The sequence below is a fragment of the Vitis vinifera genome, chromosome 16, assembly GCF_030704535.1.
Source record: "Vitis vinifera cultivar Pinot Noir 40024 chromosome 16, ASM3070453v1".
NCBI classification, from domain to species: domain Eukaryota; kingdom Viridiplantae; phylum Streptophyta; class Magnoliopsida; order Vitales; family Vitaceae; genus Vitis; species Vitis vinifera.
Window position 1 is genome coordinate 26,984,420 of NC_081820.1, and position 19,608 is coordinate 27,004,027.

At 33.6% G+C, this 19,608-nt stretch overlaps 3 protein-coding genes across 4 annotated transcripts; 2 read left to right on the forward strand and 1 right to left on the reverse strand.

Moving 5' to 3' along the window:
• The first annotated feature begins 140 nt into the window (after nucleotides 1-140).
• On the forward strand, nucleotides 141-5,466 carry LOC100258867 (pyridoxal reductase, chloroplastic). Of its 2 annotated transcripts, none has more exons than XM_002273441.5 (8): nucleotides 141-586; nucleotides 1,957-2,050; nucleotides 2,224-2,347; nucleotides 2,662-2,763; nucleotides 3,013-3,164; nucleotides 4,222-4,315; nucleotides 5,000-5,181; nucleotides 5,284-5,466. In XM_002273441.5, exons 1-8 carry the CDS (start codon nucleotides 235-237, stop codon nucleotides 5,285-5,287), a joined length of 1,104 nt encoding a protein of 367 aa, XP_002273477.1. In that variant the 5' UTR covers nucleotides 141-234; the 3' UTR covers nucleotides 5,288-5,466. The 2 variants fall into 2 exon arrangements, with proteins under 2 accessions (XP_002273477.1, XP_010662915.1); XM_010664613.3 differs by having other exon boundaries at nucleotides 141-574.
• Nucleotides 5,467-5,627: 161 nt separating this feature from the next.
• Nucleotides 5,628-8,778, reverse strand: LOC100253716 (ubiquitin-ribosomal protein eL40z fusion protein). Its single transcript, XM_002273532.3, has 5 exons — nucleotides 8,576-8,778; nucleotides 7,661-7,747; nucleotides 7,278-7,380; nucleotides 6,001-6,067; nucleotides 5,628-5,911 (listed from the first exon to the last, which is right to left on the reverse strand). The coding sequence occupies exons 1-5, from the start codon at nucleotides 8,676-8,678 to the stop codon at nucleotides 5,885-5,887; spliced, it is 387 nt and encodes a 128-aa protein (XP_002273568.1). The 5' UTR covers nucleotides 8,679-8,778; the 3' UTR covers nucleotides 5,628-5,884.
• A 422-nt stretch (nucleotides 8,779-9,200) lies between these two features.
• On the forward strand, nucleotides 9,201-12,755 carry LOC100248620 (probable 6-phosphogluconolactonase 4, chloroplastic). Its single transcript, XM_002273621.4, has 3 exons — nucleotides 9,201-9,676; nucleotides 10,640-10,775; nucleotides 12,104-12,755. The coding sequence occupies exons 1-3, from the start codon at nucleotides 9,321-9,323 to the stop codon at nucleotides 12,566-12,568; spliced, it is 957 nt and encodes a 318-aa protein (XP_002273657.1). The 5' UTR covers nucleotides 9,201-9,320; the 3' UTR covers nucleotides 12,569-12,755.
• The last annotated feature ends 6,853 nt before the right edge of the window (nucleotides 12,756-19,608 follow it).

A 19,608-nucleotide genomic window follows, 5' to 3' on the forward strand; every position in this document is an offset into this window, starting at 1 on the left:
AATTTCAATGTTTTTGAATCCACCAAGCCCACCAATTTTATTTCAAATATGACAAAATTGATCTAAATTTTTCTTTTTCTTTTTTGCCTTTTTATAAATGAAGTACGAGAACAAAGAGAAAATAATAAAATTAAGGAATTTGCCCATTTTCAAAAACTCAATCCAACTACTCACAACCACATACTTTCCCCACATCTTTGATCTTTCAAACCGACTCTGAAAGAGTTGGAGCAAATGGCCATCTCAACGCTGTCACCCACTGCATATTTCAGCTCTTTCAGCCCCTCAAATGACTCTCTCATCTCATCTTCACCCTTCAAACCCTTCAAACTCCCAACCTTGTGGCCATGGCAGAAGGTAAAAATGGGGCCACTGACTGTATCTCCAATGGGATTTGGGACATGGGCATGGGGGAATCAGCTTCTCTGGGGGTATCAGGAATCAATGGACAGTGACCTTCAAAGGACTTTCAACCTAGCTGTGGAGAATGGGATCAACCTTTTTGATACTGCTGATTCCTATGGCACTGGTAGGCTAAATGGGCAAAGTGAAAAGCTTCTTGGGAAGTTCATCCGTGAGTTTCAAGGTCTCTTTTCTTGTTCATGCTCTGTGGTTGTTTTAATTTGGGTCTCCATTTAAGATATGTGAAAGGATTTAAGATATGCCCATGGGTTAATCTTCAGAAAAACTGCATATCCATTTGATTAGGCTAGTTTGTAAAGAATAGGTGCGCTTCTCAGTGTGCTTTTGAGGAAATACATTTGGGATTTAACATTAGGAAACACAGGGTCTTGTTGGCCCAAGCCTTTAGCCTTGTCATCTGGAAAGGAATTGGCAACCAATTGGCTGCAAGTGAGGCCAAACTAATCCCTTTTTATGGCATTTGACAACAGATTATCTTGGTTTTAACCATCCCAAGGATTTATTCACACCCACCCAAGGGCTTGCAGTGACAGTGAGGAGTTACACACACCCACTTCAAGGGTTTAGCTTATTATCATGGGGTTTAACCATCCCAAGGGTTTACACACACCCATCCAAGGGTTAGCAGCGAGGACTTACACACACCCACTTCAAGGGCGTCATATTGGGAGATGGATTATTCGGTATGCAACAGTGCTGTCCCCGGGAAATGATGGCTTAAGAAATTACCCTATAAAGGAAACCGATAACATAGTCACAAGACTTGCAATTTATGTGGTTGATGATGAAATTTGGCTATGGCAAGCTACCAAGAGGGTCCAATTTGATTGATTTTTTTTTTTTTTTTTTATAACCGTGGATGTCCGGGCTAGCTTACGCGCACCTCGACTAATCCCACGGGGCCCTGAAGTTAACGACCGGGTAAACCTCTAGTGGCCCTGAGGGGACTCGAACTAATGACCATTGGGGAGCAAACCCAAGGCCGAACCAACTGAGCTACCCCTCAGGGTTTTGATTGATTTTATGCCCCGTTGTTCCATTTTTTGAATCTTGTTACACCCACTTGATCACCAAATATGGTTATGGATGCTTAGTGATGTTCATGTGGTTTGGTATGTCCAGTGAATTTTGTTTTGCCCCAAGAGACCTCATTGTGACCTTTAGGTTTATGGAGTAGGCTAGGAGAATAGGAATCAAAATCCCTATTCTATGTTTCCTCACACCCTATGGTGGGTTTAGTGGGAATAGGAATGCAAATAAGACATGAATAGAGGTGAATCATAGTACCATGTTGAAGAGAGGAATCAAAATCCTAGTGAGAGTTGGATTTGATTTCATAATAATGAAATTTTTATTTCTATTCTCATTTTAAGAAACAATCTGAACATATTAATGAAGGAAAATGGGACTGATTTCTCATTCCCATTTTCTATTACGTTCTAAACATGGCCATTGCAGGGTTGCTTTTTATGTGTAGCAATGCAGTGAACTGAAAAGTTTTAAGTTTGCTAAAAGAGATTGTTGCATCTTCAGGGCAAAAGCAGATACAGGATAACATTGTGATTGCAACAAAGTTTGCAGCATATCCATGGCGTCTCACACCTGGGCAGTTTGTGAATGCGTGCAAGTATGCACTTCCTTCTATTGCTATTTAATTTGCTTATATTTTGTATGGGTGAATTCTCACATCTTCATTAAGTTTTGGTCAAGTGAACTACAATATTAATCCATCCATGAAGCAGTTAAACATAATACTATGTGTTTCTATTGGATCAAATTCGCATGATTTTTTTTTTCCAGGTCTTCCCTTGATCGGATGCAGCTTGAACAAATTGGAATAGGGCAACTGCATTGGTCAACTGCAAACTATGCTCCTTTGCAGGAGTTGGCTCTTTGGGATGGTTTAGTAGCAATGTATGAGAAGGTTACCAATCACTATAAATGACCTTTCAATTCTATGACTTTCTATTAATAGAGGGCACTTAATACACAGTAGATGTAGGGCAATATGCAACCATGGTTTTATCCCGGAAAACCTAATAATAAGAGACTCATATCAATGCTTTTGAACATCATATCAACAAGAAAAACACTTGGGAGTGAGCTTTTTGTTAGCATTTTAGTGTTTTTTTTGTCTTGCTTGAACACTCATTCTAGGATTTGAAGAAATGGGAGCTATTCGATTTTTTGCTGGATCAATATCTGAACGGTTGAACTCTTGGGAATGATATTATATAGGGTTTAGTTCGTGCAGTTGGGGTGAGCAATTATGGCCCAAAGCAGCTTGTAAAGATACACGATTACCTCAAAGCTCGAGGAGTCCCCCTATGCTCAGCTCAGGTACTATACTCTATGCAATCTTAATGAGGTTAATGTGTCGGTTTCTGCAAGGCATTGGCCTAATCAAAGTAATTCAATTTGATTTTTGTCCTTCAAAAATTCAATATGAAATCACTAAGCATGCATATTTTGTTCATTCAACAGCTTCAAAGTGAGGCATACACATACATAGCTTATAGCATGAGATATTTGTTGCATGAGTTGTATTTTGTGACTATTGATCTGAAATTTTAGAAACCTTGATTTCAGGTTCAATTTTCTTTGCTAAGCAAGGGAGAAGATCAGATAGAGATCAAGAACATATGTGGTTCTCTCGGTATACGCTTGATTTCTTATAGTCCTCTGGGGCTTGGCATGCTTACTGGGAAATATACACCTTCCAAACTTCCACGAGGACCTCGGTACATGAATTCTTTTAGGCTATGTTTGATTCCCGGAAAATTTGAGGGAAAATGTAAAAGAAAGAAAATAGAGAGGAAAAGTGAAAAAAAAAAAAAATGAAGGAAAATAAAAAATAGATTCAAAATCAATAACTTATTTTTATATGTTTTTTTAAACTCATTTCACGTAGTTTCTTCTATTATATAAAGATTAATAATTTTAAAATATATAAATTTCTAACTAATTTTAATTATATTTAATTTTCTTTAAAAAACTTTATGGTGAAACCAAACATGACCATTTTTCTCAGCATTTTTTTATTTCCTTAGTACTTTCCAGGAATCAAACATAGTCTTAGGTTATGTTTGGTTCCTGGAAAATACCAAGGAAAGAAAAAAAATGTAAAGGAAAATGATTTTTTCATGTTTGGTTGTCCTATGAAAAATATAAAAGAAAATCAAATATAATTAAAACTAATTAAAAACTTATGTATTTTTAAATTATTTAATATTTATATTGATGAGTTAAAATAAATAAAATAAGTTTGAAATAACAAAAAAAATAATTTATCAACTTTTAATCTATTTTTTTATTTACCTTTACTTTTTCTTTCCTTCTACTTTTTCTTTGTATTTCTTTCCCTTGCATTTTCCTTCAAATTTTATGGGAACCAAGCATAGCCTTAGTATTTTCTGTTTTCATGTATAATAGTAAAAATAAAAATGTAATTAGTCACATTTGTGATTTCATAGAATTATTAAGGATATGTTTGGTTTTAGGAAAATACCACAAAAAGAAAAAGAAATTGTCAAGGATAATGATTTTCTCATGTTTAGTTTATGTATGTATTTTCAAATTATTTCATTTTTATATAAACCAAGAAAAATAAGTGAAATGAATTTAAAGAAATATGTAAAAATAATTTGTTAACTTTTTATTTTTCTCATAGAATTATTTTTATTTTTCTTCTTTCTATATTTTTTTTCTTTCCTCACATTTTCTCTTAAATTTTCCAAGAACCAAACATAGTGTCATCATTGTTCTCATAGGATAAAGACCATCTATATTCTTTGGCAGGGCCCTGCTATTCAGGCAAATTCTTCCAGGATTGGAGCCTTTGTTGAATTCACTAAGAGAAATTGCACAAAAAAGGCGTAAAACTATTCCACAAGTAAGTTTTTTTAACTTACTCTGCCGTCTGATTCATTTTAATTCACATATGCTTCATGTTCCAAGGTATCTGTTGTGTGGAAATTTAGCAGGCCAGAGCTGAATTTCAAAGTCTTTCAAGTTCTTAAATCTAAGGCTATGTTTGGTTTTATCTTATCTGAATATAGAAAAATCATTTCCGTGACAGGAAGATAATATCAAACTTCTACACTTTTATGCAATTCAAACACCGAGGTATTAAAATTTAAGGAAAATTGGGTTTAGAAGCTTTAAACCATTTGAGTCAGCATCGCGAAAACTTTTATGCAATTCCCATCAATCAGAAATCTTTGTTCCCGGATGAAGAATCTGATTCTAATTCCTTAACGCATCGGTGCCATAGACCACACGTTATTGTTGGTAAGGTGGAGCATCGATGCCTTCTCGTTCACTCCTTTCATGAGTTCTTGAGTAGGAAGGTATTAGAGTCGGATGAATAAACCGTGTGATTGCTAGTTGGGACTAAGAGGAAGAGGAGCAGGTGCTGGGGAAGTTCTAAGCGCCTTAACTTGAGGGGAGGATTCTTTCGGTTCACTAGTGATCTTCAAACGTATGAAGGAAAAAAAAAATGTTATGCCTCGGATTTTTCTCACAAATTTAACGTACGGGGATGAAAACTGACTAATGAAAGAGACTTTGCCCGCAGGTTGCCATAAACTGGTGCATCTGCCAAGGCACAATTCCAATACCTGGGGTTAAAACAGTAAAACAGGTGGAAGAAAACCTGGGAGCTCTTGGTTGGCGCCTTAGTTCTGACGAGTTGCTTCAGTTAGAAGATGCGGCGCGGGAATCTCCCGGGAAAATGATACAGAACATTTTCCAGACAAGGTGAGTCCTTCATCCACTAAGAGAGCTTTTCTAAAAGAAAATTCTCCCCCACTAATATGCGATCGTGACGAGGTTCTACCTTTTGTCCTTGTCAAACTACAGATGAGATTCTGAGGAGAGCTCAACCCGAAGACATGGAATGGAAAAGCAAGGAAAACAACAGGGGAAATTATTCTGAAATGATTTACATGGTGTAAAAAATTGTTTGAAAATTGGCCAGTGTCTGGTATCATGGCAGAGGTAGACCAATCTTGAAACAATCCAATCCACCTCCTGTTTCAACAATACTATTTTTTGAGTTAAAAAAAGAAAATGCAGAAGAACAAGCGTTTAGGAGCATCTCTTCTTAGAACTTGTTCGGGTTTTGTTGCTGATCAAGGACCATGGTTATAATCGTTAACCAGTTGTTCAATACTTGTTTAGTTCAATACTTGCTGAAAGGGGCATCAACAGAAAACTATCTTTTTTCGAATTAAAATTGTCTTAAGCAAAAAATTAATAAGCTTAATAATGTCAAACAGCAACCAAGAAACAGAGTATCAAAACAAAAGCATCGTTTGTGACCAAATCAATGCAAGAGGTCTAGGCCTACAACTTTGATCCCTAAAAATCCTCTATTAGCAAACTCATCCATGTAGCCATGGCACATCCAAAGCATCGTGTGTAACACTGCATGCACCAAGGCAACCTCCAATCCAGTCATCTACTTGATCTTCTTCTTTGGCCTCAACTGCAGTTCAAGTACACAGAGAAAAGGTATCACTATAAAATCAATTTTGATATATACGAATTTCTGAAAGGATAAAGAGGAATACACACCTGGTTGCTGTGGCCACACTTCTTTTTCCTGCAGTTGACAGCACGTGGGTGCAGGCGTGCATAACATCTGAAACAAAATATTCCACAATGAGCATTATGAGAATCATATCATGTTCATACATAGCTGACTTGTCCTAAGAACTAGCATGCTCCAGATATGACATCGGATAATTCCAACAAAATTATAGAAGATTGTGGGTGAAACTACAAAAATGACAAATGAAATAGGTAGGCACAAATCAAACCAATAGGAAAATGGGGTAAAAATACAAGAATCACTTGATATTTTTTAATTTTATGAAAAATCTCAGCTACCAAAAAGATCTAATCCATGCATCCAGCTACCAACAGAACCTACTCTCTAGATAAAGTGTGGATTGAGGATTATTTTTTTTGTCTTTTTTTTTGTTCCCCCATTGGGATGTGAATCTGGAATCCCATAAACCCACCCCAACCTTTTACAACTTGAGCCAGGCCCCAAGGGGGCTTGATTGCACTTTTTCTCCCTTCTAACAAAACCAAACAAAAACATTCCTGCAGAGTCCTAAGAATCATTGCCAAACCACATGTCAAACAGACTGAATTCAGCAAACCCTTCTAACAGTGTGAGCTAAAACTCAAAATGGAAAACAGGGCTTAACCTAACAATTGTGTCCATAGATTAAGTCAAACTTAAAATGGCATGCTGAGGAGAATGCATTCATTCACTAAATGAAGGATCACTTTATATTTTTTAATTTTATGAAAAATCTCAGCTACCAAAAAGATCTAATCCATGCATCCAGCTACCAACAGAACCTACTCTCTAGATAAAGTGTGGATTGAGGACTTTTTTTTTTTTTGTTCCCCCATTGGGATGTGAATCTGGAACCTCCCATAAACCCACCCCAACCTTTTACAACTTGAGCCAGGCCTCAAGGGCTTGATTGCTCTTTTTCTCCCTTTTGACAAAACCAAGCAAAAACATTCCTGCAGAGTCCTAAGAATCATTGCCAAACCACATGTAAAACAGACTGAATTCAGCAAACCCCTTTAACAGTGTGAGCTAAAACTCAAAATGGAAAACAGGGCTTAACCCAACAATTGTGTCCATAGATCAAGTTAAACTTAAAATGGCATGCTGAGGAGAATGCATTCATTCACTAAATGAAGGAAATCATTTCAAATATTTGGTTGCAAAGTGTTAGAGAACCAACAAAAAATCAACTAATTGAATAAGGATGCAAGGATAAGTGAAATAATTGCAATGACCATATTCTATGGCAGTTTCAACTTACTTGCGGCAGATCATTTTGTCCTGATTGTATTTCCTAGCCAATTGCATCAAGGATGGCTCAATAATACCACCACGAAGCCTCAGAACCAGATGCAGAGTTGATTCTGCACAACACATTCATTCAAAATCCCAAATTCAGTCAGCCAATAAACTCATAAAAGTCAATGAAAAAGCACCAACCCTACAACACATAGATTATGTGTGATAAAAGGAAAACAAAAGAAAGTTGAAAGGTTGTATTTCCATTGATAGAGTTCTGGGAAACTGAAAATCTCTATGCATTGAACCGTTCTTGTGAACAAAGCAGCAGAAGATTGAATACTTCAAATTCATTTCTCCATTTTTATGCATTTTAAACTTAGGACTGATATATTTTCCACTAACCTTTCTGGATATTGTAATCAGCAAGAGTGCGGCCATCCTCAAGCTGCTTTCCAGCAAAGATCAGTCGCTGCTGGTCCGGAGGAATCCCTAAACAATCGCACCAACAAAACATCACATAGCATGCCTTTAGTAAGAAACCCCAAGTTGAGATCTTCAAGAGATCTATATCAAACTGAACAATTTCATATCTTAAGCATATTATATGTACTTTCTACTTCCTTCAACATCACACCTAGCTTTGAGGAATTGACATCAATTTAATTAGTTCAATTTAAGAATTCCTATCATAAAGATTTCCTACCACCTAGCTTTACTTTCCTTCTAATCCAGAACAATCACACCAGCAAATATCACATGTCGATCCTCACAAAACAAGGAAAAAGATCAGACATTCAAGATCTTAATATCAATTTGATTGTACACACAGAAAATCGAACCAGTTCCCATTTTAAGCCTTTTTTTACTCTTTTACTTCTCTCAAATTCTTAAACAATCGTGTCAACAGATATCATATGTCGGACCTTAAAAAAACACGGGAAAAAAAAAAATAGGTCGTCGAAAATTGATACAACTCTCAAGTCCCTAAACAATCAAACCGACAAATATCAAACATCAGACCTTAAGAAACAAGAAATAAAAAGCTCGGATCTTAGAGAAATCGATGTCAGTTTAGTTCCTTCAAAACATGAACCTAGCTCAATCATTTTCTAGCATTTTCTTTTACCCTCTCGAATTTCTAAACAAGCACCCATTAAACCTTTACAAGAGAGAAGCTCAGAACTTCAACAAACTGATGCGTTCCATTAAACACATGAAAACTGAACAAAATTTCTAGTTTAATAATTTTCTAGCATTTTCCATTACTTTATCACATATTCCAGAGAAACAAGAGGAAAGCATAAGATGATCGATTACCTTCCTTGTCCTGGATCTTGGCCTTGACATTGTCGATGGTATCGCTGGATTCAACCTCGAGGGTGATGGTCTTCCCAGTTAGGGTTTTCACGAAGATCTGCATTTTCGCCGCCTTCTGTCGCTTGCTGAGGATGTGTGGATGTTTTTGCGGATCTCTTATAATGTGCTAGCCGAGGATTAGGGTTTCTCAAGTCTTTGTCGGTGCTGTTTGTTTACAGATATAGAAGAATCCTAGTCAAGGATGGGATTGTCCTCCAACCCGTTAACCCGATTCTCCGTAATGCTAAGTTTATTCTAAAAGCCCACACGTTTCTCAGACCCGTTTGGCAAATTCTATTCAAATGCTCAAGGCCTTGTTTATGAAAACTGTTACAGAAAATAATCATCAGAAAATAAATAAATAAATAAATTTGATAAAATATTTCCAAAAAATAATTTTAGAAATGAGTTGTAAATTTTATTTCTGAAAACGAGTGAGAATGTTTTCAAGAATTATTTTTGAAAATTGCTTTTTGAGAAAAATATTGTCCAACGACTCCTAAAATTTTCTTCGTGGCTCACTTTATGTAGGAAACAATACGATCGACCTCCACGTGTCGGTCATCAAATGCCACTTTCTCATCGTAAGTCACGCCAACTCAACAAATAAAATCAAGCCTCCAAACACCATCCGGTAACACCATCAAACCCCACCGATCCGACCCTCCCGCCGTCGAACTCTATAAAAACGGCTCACCCAACTCGCATGGCTTGTTCGTCTCGCTCACTCCTCTCGTTCTCCTCCGTACGACGATCGCAGCCCTCCATCCCCTTAATCTCACCGCTGGTTGCACAGAAACCTCGTTCCTGCACTCTCGCTCTCAGATCAAAAGGGGTTTCTCTGATCTGCTCGAATCCGAAGAAATTTAGAGCTAGAACGAGGTCATCAATGGCGGAGGTTACAGCTGACAACGGGAAAGGAAAGGTGAAGGTGTTTGATTCTGAGGAAGAAGTGGCGGTGGGTCTGGCGAAGTACACCGCGGATATATCGAATAAGATCACTAACGAGAAGAGTTCATTTACTGTTGTTTTGTCTGGAGGTTCTCTGATCCATTCATTGAGGTACCTGACCAGTTTGTTTTGATTTTTGGTTTTTTTAAAGATCTGTTCGGGAGCTGAGAAAGTGCTGGAAAGGAAAGGAAAATTGAATTTTGAGTCTGGTGTGTTTGATCCAACTATTTTTGGCTTTGTTGTGGTGGTTATGCGTACTTACTTCTGGAAATTAAACGAGGAAAAGCATATGATGGAAATGTAACTTTCTTCTGTTTTCTGCGGTTTTCTCACTTGCCAAACACTCTGTTGATGGTAAGGTAGAAATGAGAAATAAAAATCAAATGTTAACTTCTATTATTAAAAAATAAATAAAAATCGGGGTAGGATTTTTTTTTTCTTTTTTTTTTTTTTTGGGGGGGGTGGTTTTTTGAAGAAAGGCGACGGAAGTAGATGAGCTTACCTGACAAGTTTGTTTTGATTTTTGGTTTTTTGAAAGATAAGTTCGGGAGCTGAGAAAGTGCTGGAAAGGAAAGGAAAATTGAATTTTGAGTCTGGTGTGTTTGATCCAACTATTTTTGGCTTTGTTGTGGTGGTTATGCGTACTTACTTTTGGAAATTGAACGAGGAAAAGCATATGGTGGAAACGTAACTTTCTGCGGTTTTCTCACTTGCCAAACACTCTGTTGATGCTAGGTAGAAATGAGAAATAAAAATCAAATGTTAACTTCTATTATTAAAAAATAAATAAAAATCGGGGTAGCTTTTTTTTTTTTTTTTTTTTGGGTTTTTGAAGTAAGGCGTCTGAAGTAGATGAGCTGATATTTGTTTTTTTACTTGAATTCTGAGTAGGTCTGAATTTGTTTGAAATCTAAACGGAAATTGATGCAAAAGTATTATTCAAATTTCAGATATGATTCAAATTTGAAAATTTTTCTATAGTTTTGTGCAGCTTTCTCAGTAATCAAACGGAGGCTCAATTTTGATCAAGTGTTATATGACATGGGAAATGATCATTTGATGTTTGAATCTCAGGAAATTAGTTGAAGCACCATACATCGATTCAATAGAATGGGGGAAATGGCATGTTTTCTGGGTGGATGAGAGAGTTGTTCCCAAGGATCATGTGGACAGTAACTACAAGCTTGCATATGATGGTTTCCTCTCTAAGGTAAGTGGATAAAGAAAACCGTTAATTCCCAAAAGAAAGATGATGAACATTTTGATGGGCTTTGAGAAGAATCCACAAGTCCTTTTGTGTCCTTGACAGGCTTGGATTTGATTTGTAATTCCAGTTCAACAGAATTTCAAAATCCTGCTTCTCTTATAGAACTGTTTTTGTTCATTTCATGGAATTTATATTCAAAACCTAAAATTTTATGTGGGCATATAGGGCTCCCAAATGGTGAAATTGGGATTGGGTCACTTTCTGGTTCGAAGGTGCCAATTCAATACAACAAACTGCAGCTCCTTTTGGAAGTATGACTATGAGTGGATCAATTTTGTTTGATCTAACTTAGCTTAGGAGTAAATATTAAAATTCAGCTTTAGTAGATTATCATTAATAGTTTATAATTTATTGGGTTCCTTTATTCAAGATTGACAACTAATTAATATGTTAGAAGATTCACAGTGGCTGGGAAAGCTAGTGTTATTTAGGATGGGTCTGACATTCCAATGGAAATCGGCTTCATTGTGCATTACATAGCATTTGGAGGCACAGTTCACCACAGTGTAGCTCAGCAGTAGTGACCTCTGGCAATGAACCAAAGGTTGCGAGTTCTAGTCTCCATGGTATTTAAGTGGTGTAAGATAGAGGGTAGAGACATGTCACCCAGGGTTTACTTCACTGGCAATTGGGATAAATGTCTCACTGTTGGAGTAGATTGATTCCAAATTGTCAAAAAAGAGAAAATGGCATTTGGGGTTACAAAAAATGGAAACCATGACCACAAGGAACAGCTTAGGATTGATTTTAGTGTTTTGTTAGATGCTTGAGGTTTAACTTTTCTGTACCTTCTAGCCTCAAGGTTGGCCAATTGGTTTGGACGAATGCCATGATGTGTGGTAGAGGACCGAATCTTTTGCAATGCCACTATTCTATATAGTGGCACGATTTAAGATGATGTTTTGTGCATTCTATGAATTACAAATAATAATAGGAATGCAATTTCCTTGCAAGCTAAATGTACCATTAATTGTGTTCCTTTTTTTTCTTCAGGAGGCATCGCTTTTTTATTTTTTTAGTACTTTAATTTTTTGATCTTTTTTGTATGTTAACGAATTGATAAATGGTGATAAGACATGCTTATTTAAGATGCTGGTGACACTCCCTTTTCTGGGTGGAAAGTGGGGACGGGGTTGGTTGTAATGGGGTTTGGTATCTTTGATATAGTCCACTTTGTAATTATAATTCATGCCTTTCCAAAAACAATGATAGTAATAATTCATGGCTTTCTTTTCAATAAAGTTTCATGACTTTTTCCCTGACTTGAGCAGGTACCAATACCCCCTGGTCAAGTTTATGCCATCAACGATGCTCTGTCAGCCGAGGGTGCAGCTGATGACTATGAGACCTGCCTCAAACATTTGGTAACAAACGGTGTGTTGCACGTCTCAGCAAAGACTGGCTTTCCAAAATTTGATCTCATGCTACTGGGTATGGGCCCAGATGGTCATGTTGCTTCTCTATTCCCAGGGCATCCTCTTGTAAAAGAGAATAAGAAATGGGTTACATTCATCAAGGATTCTCCAAAACCACCTCCCGAGAGAATCACTTTTACCTTTCCGGTCATCAATTCATCTGCATATATCGCCATGGTAGTGGTTGGTGCTGGTAAAGCACCTGTGATTGAGGCAACATTGGGAAAAAGTCCAAATTCTGAGGTGCTGCCTGTTGGAATGGTTTCACCTGAAGACGAGATGACTTGGTTTTTCGACAAGCAAGCAGCTTCGAAGATATAGATCTGGGCATGTTCATCTCAATGTGAGTTATAAGCCATGGAATAAGTAGTATATCTATTTTATATCGTATGGCTTATGAGTTTGTAATTTTAGTGGCAGCTATATGCACTAGTCAGGTTTTTCTTCCTTCCTGATCGCTGCAAAGTATTGAACTAAATAAATGCGATGTTGGATATGGTTTCAGTAATTACTTTCTACCTTAAATGATTTAAGTTCTCAATAGGCTAGCATTTGACATGATCATAACACATGATATTAGGGTACAAAACGATCTCTGTTTTGAATTTTTTGTAAATATTGGTAACCATTTGTGTTTTGGATGATGGTGATGTTGTCATGAGATACGCAGCAGATAAATTTCTGATCGCGAATTACTTGACTCGATGGACAATCGTTACACTAACCTGAAAATCTACTACCCAAGGTGAACTTAATTTTCTACAATTTCATTTCTTCTCCTGGTGATTTATTGTTTTTCCGTTCTTTTTTTTCTTTTCTTTTTTTCCTTTATTTTGGGTAGGAAATTGTGCTATTTGTGTGTTGATTTTCTCTCTTTTTAGGTGCAAGTTGAATTTGTTTCCTTAGAGACTCTAGGATAGAGGATTTTCAAGGATGCTTGTCATCCCTGGTTTTGATCATGGTATTTTGCATTAGGTTTGGGCTTTTATTAGGGGGCTTGCATTTCATGTTGGTGAGTCATGTTAGCATTATGTCGAAGCTTTAGACATTCTACTAAATAACTCAATCCAAGCACGATACGAAAAATGATCGGAAGAAAAACATGAACTTAAATACAATATAATTATTAAATAGATAACGTGTTCTAATTAACTTAATATTGATCTTGTATAAGGTTGTGTTTGTTTTTTGGCTTAATAGAAAAAGCCAAATATTTTAGCTTTTTCTATTCAGCTAAAAGTAACTCATTGACATCAACCAACATCATTAAACTAAACTTATTGATAATAAGTTCACTTTAATTATGTTGGTTAATATCAATAAAGTATTTTTAGCTGGATAGAAAAAGCCAAAATATTTGGCTTTTTCTATTCAGCCAAAAAACAAACACCACCTAAGTCTATATGATTAGTGTTTTAATCAAACAAGCTTATAACTCAATTAACTTATTTATTAAAAAATAGATTTAAAATAAGTCAAATATAGATTAAATAGTTATTTATAATCAGGTTAATCAATACGAATATTAAATTGGTAAATTCAAATCAAATTCATGTTATGTGAGATGATCCAAAAACTATGAATTTATTAAATGGGTTATGCAAATTAATGCGAATTTGAGTTGTTTTGGCGAAAAACATATTAGATTTAAGTCATGTTGGCAAATCATATCAAATTTTTTGCTCTTAAGTCTTAATTTATGTTAGTGAATCAATATCAAACTTTGGTCCTAACTTATATCGGTGAATCATATCAAACTTTGTCATTCTTAGTTATCATGCTGTGTGAATCTTCTTATGACAAGAGAAGCTCCAGGTTTGAAAGTCACTTCAAGTTTGGAAGTCTCCCTTCCTTCGACAATGGATAATCTCCGAAGGAGGGCCAGTTGTCCAAAATGAAAATGAAGTAAGCCTTAGGCTATATAGGTTCAAGCCTACATTCTACGTCACTTAAATACTGGGTGGTTCGAACGAGGAACTTTTGGTTCATTGCCAGAAGTTTGGGGCGAAAATGACCCCTACGGCAAAAATATTATCCCATGATGTATGCACCACCTTCCCAAATTTATTATCAAATTTGATCTCTTGATGTCAACCAAAAGCTACAGTTTTTTTTTTTTTTTCCTTTTTTTACTTTTTAGACTTAGTTGAAATCCCAATTTGAAAACGTGGTTTCTTGTAATGAAACCATATTTTGAAATTGTGGTTTCTGATTTTATATTGAATCTGCATTTTTCTTTTTTAAATCTATTAGGATGGCCCAATTGATTAGGGTGAATGCTAGGATGTGTGGTAGAAATCCACAGTTTTGGGTTCAAATCCTACCATTAGTTAAATGCCCGGTGCTGATTGTTATGGATGAAGTTAGCATCTTGAGGTTTTGGTTCGCATGGAGAGTCCTAAGAGCTCGGTCATGGAGGAAAGTTCCTCTGTATACACGATTCTAGTAAGAAATTAGAAGTCACATTTTCAAAATGTGTTTTTAATTGAAGTCTAAAAGGAAATTAAAATTACATGACTTCTTGGGAGTAGCACAAGGGTCACTTAAGATGATAGGTTTAAGAATTACCTCCATAGAATAATATTTTGGCCCCCCAATTCCATTGTCAGGTGAAGCTACACCTTGTCCTTTTGATGTTTCACAACTTCATTCCTATAAATTTATTTTGGTTATATTTACTTCTAGAAAATTATAAAATAAAAAATGTTGAGGAAAATTATTTTTTCACATTTGATTGGCCTATGAAAAATATTTTTTAAAAATTAGATATAATTAAAACTAGTTAAAAATTTATAATTATGTTTGGTTTCTGAAAAATATTAAAAAAAATGTTTTAAAAAATAATTTTTTTCCCTTGAACTTCACTATAAGAAATAAGAAAAAAAATCAAATATAATTAAAAAAGAATTATACATTTCAAAATTATTTTATTTTTATATAATGGAAGAAAATAAGTAAAACGAATTTTAAAAAACATATAAAAATAATTTACTTGTTTTGAACCTATTTTTTTTCTTCTATTTTTCTTAATTATTTTCTTTCCTCAAAATTTTTGAGAACCAAGTATAACCTATTTGTTTTCAAATTATTTAATTTTTATATCGATAAGTTAAAATGAGTAAAATGAGTTTAAGACAGCAAATAAAAATAATATATTGTTTTTAGATCCTTTTTTTTTTTTTCTTTTCCTTATATTTTCCTTTTAGAAACATTTTCCTTTAAATTTTTTGGGAACAAACATGATCTATTCGATTAAAAAAAATGATTGATTTTATTATAAAATATAATTAAAATTAGTTTAAAACTTACATATTTTTAAATGTATTGGAACCAAATAAAAAATTTATTGAGAACACTCCTGTCCTTCTCAAGAGTAACAGCAAAGTGGCTTGTTCGTGGGCGGGCCTGATCAAATCCAGATCAAAGATTCATGCAACCAGTGAAAGAAAAGAACAGGCCTCAACGCATGAGAAAAAAGATAGGAGACAACCTCATTTTCACACTATTCTGGATAAGGGTCCTTTGAAGATACGACAACTTCACCTCATAGCAGAATTTGGAATATGCTTTTCGAAAAGAACAAACACACTTTACTGACTGAAGTTGTTGGTTCTCCGCAGCCTTCACCATGCATTTACTTTACTCTCCCTGGACGCCACTGTGATCCTCTTCCTTCCCTCTCCTGGTCTCACACCATAGCAGACTTGGGAATGTGTTCTTTTGAAAGCAACTCGAACCCCTTTATAGGTCTTGTTTGATAATTGCTTTTTTAAAACAATTTTTTATTTTTTTTTAAAAAAAGAGAGAGGAAGACACATTCTAATTTCAATCAAAAGATAAAAACTAGTTTTTATATTCTTAAAAGTATAAACCAAGAAAACATTTTTTAGTTATTTTTATTTTAAAAAAATAATTATATAGAATTATTAAAAAGAAAGCGCTACATAAAAAATATTTAAAAATATAGAAAACAAGTTACAAAACCTTTTTGTTTTCAGAGACATTTATTCTGCAAAACATGAAAGAACAATTTTTAGTAACGATTTATAAAAACTATTTTCAAAAACACTTTTTAAATGAAATCTATTGTTTTTTTTTTTATAATAAGAATAGAAATGTAAAATTTATTGATATACGAACCAAATCTTGTTCTTACTCAAATTATGATTCACCCTATTTTCATCTTATTTTCATTTTTATTCCTACATACCAATATATATATTTCCTTAGGGCATTCTCATGCAATGTGGAAGCATGCTTAACATGTTGTCGCCATCATTTGGAAGGTAGAAAACCGAATTGATTGTGCTTTTCTGCATGGTTAAGAGCATGATTTAGCTTTAATCCCCTGCAAGGTAACACAGAATGTGAAGCTCCTACCACTCTTGGGCAAAAATGAGCATGTTTTCTTGTGTCGTCACCATCTCTTTGAAGAGAGAGCTTGGATTTGGACCCCATATCATGTCCCTTTGAATCCCTTTTTCCATGATTGTGGTAGGTCATGAGAAAAGCTCTCAACTTTAGGGCATGCTCTATGCAAAGGACCATGACTCATGGTCGGATGGACCCCCCCACACTCATAGAAGATTTCAATGCTAGCAGTCCATGTGGGTTTTATTTTATTTTATTTTTAAAATTTTTAATGTTATTATTATATGTTGCAACTTGTAGTAGAAGACTAGAAATGTTCATTTGTGTGATTTCTTGAGAGTAGCATGTGGGTTAGATGCATGAAATTTGTACATCTATGTGTGTGCAACCCTTTTTTATTTGATTTTTCTTGGACTTAGTTTAAAATTTTGTGAAACCCATCTTCACTACTATTTAGGAAAATTTTGATTGCTCTCACTTTCATGGCTCATTGGGTTGATTATCTTGTGGGTTTTCACATTTATGAGCTTACCAAACATTAAACCATTTGGCTTAAACTTAATGTAGTGGTGCTCACACGGTGTTCTAACCAACCTAGTTTAATTAATACCACCAAAACCGTGTCGGAAATGCCCTGCTAAAGAGAAATGTGAAGGTTTGTTTGATGATGTTTTTAAAAATAGTTTTAAAAAAAGTTTTGAAGTATCGCTTTTAGAAATAAATTTTAATTGGGTTTAATAGCAATCAAATATGAAAATTAGGACTTCATTTGATAACTGTTTTTAAAAATAGTTTTTTATTTTATAAAAAAAAAAACACATTTCATAATTAAAAAATTATTTTTTATAAAAAAAAGTATATTCAAAATAATATATTTTAATTATTTTCACTTGTTTTATAAAAATTATTTATAAATATAAAAAATGATTAAAAATAATATACTAAATATAAAATTTGTTTTTAAAATATAAACATTAAAAACATTTTAGGTTCTCAAACAAATTTTTAATTTACAAAGTATTATATAATAATTTTAAAAAATTACTCTCATAAACTGTTTCTAAAATATTTAAAAAACATTTACCAAATATATTCTAATTTTTTTATAATACGTATTCATGTACAATCCAAAAATTTTAAAATATTTTCTATATTTTTAAATGTATTCAATAATGATAATATTTTAGAAATATAAAAAAAAATTCAAAGAAAAAAACTTATTTTTAGAATAAATTCTTAAAAAAATAGTTTCATTTTCAAAAAATAAAAAAATCAAGAAACAATTTTAAACAAGGTGTTGATAACCAAAACAAAAGTTTAATAAATACAGCCAAAACCCGTGTCGATGATTCATTATTAAAGAAAGATTTAGCAAGCCTAACAAGATGCTTTCATGATAATCTTCTTGTTTATTTATTTATTCAGCCTGAAATGGCCTAATCCCACATTCCCACCCTCGTGGCTCGGGAAGTCAAACACCTTAACCCTGTTTGGCAAAACAAGAATAAAGCCCACCCATCTCAACCTCTGCCCTTTTCGTCAAGGGGCCACTGGGGCTTTTCCTCTCTCTTTCTTTTTTTTTTTCTTTTTTATTTATTTATTTATTTATTATTTTTTTTGGGGTGGGGTTTCGTCACCTTTTGTGACTCTTCTTTTTCTTTGTGGCGTCCTGCGCCTGTCTTTGTTGACCCATGAAATTGCAAAATTTCCCTCTTTCGAGGGGGCTGTGATGATAGAAATCCTAAAGTTTGAATGCGTGGGAGCACTCGCCTTCACATTTGCCGCTTTTGTTGCGTTTTCATTTGTGTGATGCTGCGTTTTCTAAACGGTGGCTTCTTATTTGTCATCCTTGAAATAACTTAACCTAAACTGTTTTTAAAACCAGTGATAAAAAATAATTTTTAAAAACAGTTTTTTTTTTAATGCTTTTCAAAATAAATATTTCTTTGAGAATTTAAGAACTTTGGTAATTATTTTTCAAAAATTGTTTTTAAAAATTATTTTTTAATGTTTTATAAAATAAAAATTTGTTTTGGAGTCTGAAATGTTTTAAATCTGTTTTTTTATGTTCTTAAATATATTTAAAAAATAATTTTTATATTTAATATTTTATTTTTAATTATTATTATATAATTATTTTTTTAAATAAACAACTTAAAAATATTCTCTAAAACTACCATGTTTTTTGTTTTTAAAAACATAAAACTATTTTATATTTTTGGATTATCAAATATGTTTTCTTATAATTTTTTTTAAATAACAAAAAAATGTTTTAAAAAACGGTTACCAAATATGACATTTTTTTAGTATATTTTCTATGTTTTAAAAATAAATTTTATATTTATTGATTATTTTTAATCATTTTTCATATTTGTATCCTTAGTTTTTACAATAATATTTAAAAAGCAAGTTAAAATAACTAAAAATAGTTAAAAGATATTATCTGATTTTTTTTTTTATTTTAAAAAGAAGATAAAACTATTTTTGAAAATAGTAACCAAACAAAATATACGGCTTTGTTTGGATTTAATTTTTACATTATTATCTTTATAATGTAAGTAAATATTTTTACGGTTCTTAAATCATTAATTTAAATTACAAACAAAATACAACATTGAGAAAGAATCAAGATTTTTTGAAGTTCTTCAAAAAAGAGGTCTTTATGACACTGTTTCAAGACATGTGCCAAATCCATCTTTATAAGAGAATCCTTGAGCTAGACTTAATTCATCAAATTCCCCTTCATTTATAGGAATTTATTTTCATAATAATTTCCCTTCTAGAAATTTATTTCACATGTCGTTATTTACTATCTGTCAAATTTTATCATAATTTGTACCTTCTCTACTAGATTTAAATTATCTTCCAATTTCCTAAAATTTTAAAATATTTTTAATTTTTACATAAATATCTATTATTGTTTGTGAACACTCATGACCATAAATTTTGATTTTTTATTTATAAAACTATAGGTTATGATTAGTTCTTGG